At 38.9% G+C, this 5343-nt stretch overlaps 1 protein-coding gene across 1 annotated transcript in view; it reads right to left on the bottom strand.

Moving 5' to 3' along the window:
* Positions 1–747: 747 nt before the first annotated feature.
* Positions 748–5343, bottom strand: part of RBMX2 (RNA binding motif protein X-linked 2) — a 16918-nt gene continuing 12322 nt past the window's right edge. The window contains exons 4-6 of the mRNA XM_006912507.3: positions 4283–4412; positions 2352–2529; positions 748–1889 (exon numbers count right to left, since the gene is read on the bottom strand). Coding sequence (XP_006912569.2) covers positions 1390–1889; positions 2352–2529; positions 4283–4412 — 808 coding nt within the window. The 3' untranslated portion in view covers positions 748–1389. The remainder of the gene's footprint in view (positions 1890–2351; positions 2530–4282; positions 4413–5343) is intronic.

The raw sequence follows: 5343 nt of genomic DNA, 5'->3' as shown, positions 1-5343 counted from the left end.
CCCATTTTCCCACTTGGGCATTTCCCCCCCAAAAAAATCTCTCGCACTACTAATCTAGGACCCAAACTAACAGACTACATAACCTAACTTAGTGCACTTACTATTAAAGCTCTAGTCCAATGTTTTTGCAAAGTCAGAAATTCAATTTTAATAATTCAGCAGGGGTATTGAGGTCCTGTGAACTAGTTCCTACCAAACTCATAAGTGACTGATGCTATAACAGAAAACTAACACTCTCAAAATGGGAAAGAACTGCCAAGCAGACCAGATATATATACAATGGAGTGGACAAAGTGTTCCCATCTCAGCAAAAGCAGCTACTCGAAAAGCAGACTAAACTCAGAAGTAGCCTGGTACGTCTGGAACATGGAAAGGGAGCTGGCTAGCCAATCCAAATGTCCATCCACTGAGGAATGGATAAACTAAATGTGGTGTATCCAAACAATGGGATATTATTCATCTATACAAAGGAATGAAGGAGTGATATATGCTATGACATGGATGAATGCAAAAACATACTAAGTGAAAGACAGTGAATATAAAAGGCCACATATTGTATGATTCCACTTATATGAAATGTCCAGAATAGGCAAAATCTATAGAAATGGAAAGCAGATTGGTGGTTGCCAGTGATGAGGAGGAGGGACTGGGAAGTAACCACTTAATGGGTACAGGGTTCATTTTGGGGTGATGAAAATGTTTTGGAACTAAATAGGTAGTGGTTTTACAACACTGTGAATGTACAACTGAGTTGTTCCCTTTAAAGGGGTTAACTTTATGTTATGTGAATTTCACCTCAATAAAAATAAATAAATAAATAAATTGTGAGGGGAAAAAAACACATATGAACCAAAAAAAAAAAAAAAGCAAAAAAGTAAAAGACGTTTAAATTTTCAAAAACAGGAAGGGGTGGGGAGGGAGCAGGCTGATGTTATCAATCATTATCACATTCACATCAAGCTGTCCAAACCTAGTTAAGCCACATTTCTTTACTCTATGGGTCTACCTGTCAACTGGAAAAGTCGCTGCAAGGGTTCTAAACATCTAACGCAAAGACTAAAGTTCTAGAATTACCTGGTATTTCCCTTTTCCTGGCCATTTCATTATAAATTTGGGTCATAAAGTGAAGGGCTATATTTATAAACCCAATTTTAAGAGACACACTCTGATAAATACCAAGCCGATACCTAGGAACAATGGATTTCGCTTAAAACTCCAGGACATTGGTTGTTAAACTACAGCTCCCTCAGTGACTAATACTCAAGAGATTAAAGAATTCAGCCTCAAAAGATTTTACATACAGAAATAATAAAAGCATAGCTGAATTTGACTGCATTTTAAAAACGTAGTTCATTTCCCATTCTACTGAGCAGCTGCCCGGCTCCGGCTTCAGTGATGCCTGTGGTCACTGAGATTTGAGGGCTCCTGGTCACGGGAGTGCCGGGCCCTTCTATGCCTATGAGATTTATCTCGGCTCCTACTTCTACTTCTATGGCTACGCCCCTCAGAACGCCCCTCATGCCAGCCAGAATGTGTGTTTGAGTTTCGACCTCTGTCTCTATCTCTGTTCTTTTCTTCTCTTTCTTCCTTCCTGCTTGAGGACTTGTGCTCATGCTTGGGCTTCTCCTTCGGCTCCCTCTCTCGGTCCTCTGAATGTCTAAGGCAGGTCGTCCTGTTCTCAGGGGAGCTGGGCTGGTGCTTCTGCACCTCCCTGGACTCTGGCTTCTGATGCCTCTCTGAGTTCTTGCTGCTGTGCTTTTTAGAGCCAGAGTCATCCTTTTCCTTTATCATCTTGCTTCTGGGAAATGAAAAGGAGGCTGGCTGTTCTGCCTGTACCTCCCGGTCAGTCTTCTCTTTGTCTTTCTTTCTTTTCTTTCTTTCCTTTTTGTCTGGAGGAGAAAAGTGGTGCAATCAATAAGAAAAGAAAGATGGAGGATATGCAAAAGGAAAGCATCCTTGGCAGCAATGTCAAGCAATCAGTCTATATACTTTCAGAAAAGTACCTCTGAGAAGCCAAGTTGGATCTGTGACCCTTGACATGTCAAGTTGCTGTATAAGGCAATTTTCACCCTTAATTACCTCTTTAAAGACCCTACATCCAAATACAGTCACTTTCTGAGGTACTGAAAGTTAAAGCTTTAACATATGAATTTTGGGGGACACAATTCAACTCATATTAGCCTTTCTTTTTTTTAGCCTTTCCACTGATACCTCCCCTTCCCCATTTAAAGTGAGGTTCCCCACTCCTCACCCCCTCCACACTTAAGAACTGATTATCAACTCAGTGAATGCAAGGAAGATCAAACACTAACATTACCCAGAATCTTCTCTTGGGTCTTAATGCTTTATACCTTTTTTGTGTTTTTTGGTGGGTTTGTCATCTTCAGAGCCCTCAGATGAATTTGGTAAGGTAGTATGAGCCCCACAGCCCTCATCCTGGAGCTCTCTGGTCACATCATCCATTTCTTCTGAATCCTTAGGAGCCCGATAATTTGATACGTGATCCACTCGAATAGTTCTTCCTTTGATCTAAGACAGATAGGCAATGCTTCAGCAAAGACAGCCTTCCCATCAAATTATTTGAACCCAGCTGCAGAGAGCCATGGTTTGAACTCCATCTATTACCCTCCTGCTAAATCTATTTCTAGGAAAATCTCTAAAACAGACCTGCCCAACTGGTGTGTCACAGCACATATAACTACATATTAATTCACTCAGCCCTGGAGGCAACCAGGTGAGGCCTGGGGCAGCTGGAGCTCCTGGGGAAGTTGTACCAGGCAGCCTCCTCAGTGTATACCAGTGTGCCATACAAATATCTTCATGTTCTACATGTGCCACAGAGTAAAAAACGCTGGGAAGTTCTGCTGACAAGCAGCAGAAAAAACTGTGATGATTTAGATGCACAACAGTGAGTTACCCTCAATATGTAAAATTAATTTACAGTGAAATATACCGTGGGAAAGCCTGGCAGCTAGAAGGAATTCCTGAAATTGAGCTCAGTGCTACAACTGCTTCCTTGACACAGCAATTAGGATGAGGTCAAGGCAGACCAAAACTTGAAATGGGGGAAAGAATCTAGAAACAACTCTCTTGTTTTGTTTTGTTCTTTGATTTTTTCCTAGCTATATTCAATCACCTGGTTATTTTGTACAGTTAGGAAAAGACCACTATCTTTTTTTCTTAAGCCCTCACACCATGTTTCACCAACACCCTACGGGAACGACTGGCTCATACTGATACTTTCACTGGGAGTCAACTCTCCAAGTGAGCAACAACAATTAACCCCTTACTTAAAACAAAAAAAAAATTTTTCAGGCAAATACAGACTTATTCTATAAGCAAAACCATCTGAAATCTGAAGTGTGGCTTTTATAGTTCTAACACAAGAGTAGATTTTTATTCTTACCTTTAAGCCTAAGCAGCTTCTGTCATCATTCCCCATTTCAAAACATCTTTGAAAACTTTCTTTTTATGGTAACTCCATTTGACTGTTGGTTCTCTTAAAAATCAAGCCTAGAACCTTGTTCCACTCTGTCCTATAATCTCCAACTGTTCCATACTGATACGATCAGTGACAAACTTTCCAAGTCAAGAGTCACCCCACCCCCAACCTGTGACAATGCTCATTCAACTGCAGTGCTTTTCCTAAATGAGTGCAGGGACCACGTGGAGCATAGATAAGCCTGACTTGCCCCATTCCCTCTTCTCAGCCCAATGTCTCACTTACGAGGGTGGACACAAGAGGGAACAGAGGAGAGAAAACTTCAGAATGAGTTAGTTTTGTAGAATCTGTCATCAACTTTTAACTAGAGAATCTCCAGGACCAAGTATTGTTAAGTCAGTGGAGACATATGACAGACATACACAGCTATGTCCTAGGTCATGAAGCAAAGACAGAGCTCCAAATCCTGACATAGGACAGCATGGAAAAGCAGTGTTTGCTAGTGTCTTTGTTTTCCAATACACCAGAGATGAGAGTGGAGTGTGAGGAAGAAAAGATGAGAAATAGAGGCCTGTGGGGAATAGGGGAACATGGTAGCTATGCTCCTGAAGAAATAGTTGTTAAGAGATGGGGAAAAAGAATAAGATGGTAGGGTTATGAGCCAATTAAATTATTTCCTGAGATCATTTGCTGGTCAGTATGTCCCCACACCTCTACAACTCTCAAAACATGCCCAGCTGACCAGTACTATCCTTGAGCCTGTGGATATCAGGTGGAAAATTAAACCAAACCTCTACATAGTAAGAGTCCAGCCAAATTCTGCTTAGTAAACATGCTCACCTTGATCCCATTAAAATTGTCAACAGCCAAAATTGTGCTCCTCTGGTCTTCATAGCAGAGAAAACAGAATCCTTTGGATTTTCCAGTCTTCTTGTCCCGCACCAGATTAATGTTAACAATCTCCCCATATCTATTTATTTTATAAAAAAAGTAAAGAAACTATTAATTTAAAATGCAAAAAACTTTTAGACTGGATGACAAAACAAAATTCAAATAATATAGTATGTACAGGAGACACATCAAGAACAAGATGAAAGAGAAAGGTTAAAAATAAATAGTATCGGGAATACCCAATTAAACAATTGGTGGTAATATTAAGCTCAAAGATGAATTCAAGGGCCCTCAAAAAAGGTCCTAATATATAACAAAGGTATATAAGTCATGAAACTTTATGCATAAATTAACGAATCAAAAATTTAATTAAAAAACTATTATAATTACAAAGAAAATCAAATAGTGAAAGTTATGAGATTTTAACACACCACTTTGACAATTTCTTAAGAATCTATAAAACATGTATTAAAATTAACTATAGAATAGGTCTCAAAGTAAACTTCTATAACCTCCAAACACAGAACAGACCATGTTCCCCAATCACAATGTTACAAAGCTGTAAATAATACTTTAAACGAAAAACACCCTGCTAAGTAGAACTTGAAACCTACTCTCCTAGCTAACAACTGAATGAAAGAGAAAATGAAACAAAATAAAAAGTCAATGGCAGACTATTTAGAAAATTACAAAAATGAGAATATATACCAAAACTTATGGAATGTTGCTAAAACCATACTCAGAAATATCTGTAACCTTAAAGAATTTTACTGTTAATAAAAGAAAAATTATGTAAAAGAAAGCAAATCTAAGGAAAGCAAATGAGCATTAATGAAGATAAAAGCATGGGGATATGATGTACAGCATAAGGAATATGGTCAGTACTAATGTGATAGCATTGTACAGTGTCAGATGGTTGCTGGACTTATCATATTGATTATTTCTTTAGGTATATAAATGTTAATAACTATGGCGTACTCCTAAAACAAGTACAATATTGTATGTTAGCT

Source organism: Pteropus alecto, unplaced genomic scaffold (assembly GCF_000325575.1).
Source record: "Pteropus alecto unplaced genomic scaffold, ASM32557v1 scaffold145, whole genome shotgun sequence".
In the NCBI taxonomy this organism is placed as follows: Eukaryota; Metazoa; Chordata; class Mammalia; order Chiroptera; family Pteropodidae; genus Pteropus; species Pteropus alecto.
The sequence above is the reverse complement of the archived record's forward strand: the minus strand, read 5'-3'. Positions and strand labels throughout refer to the sequence as shown.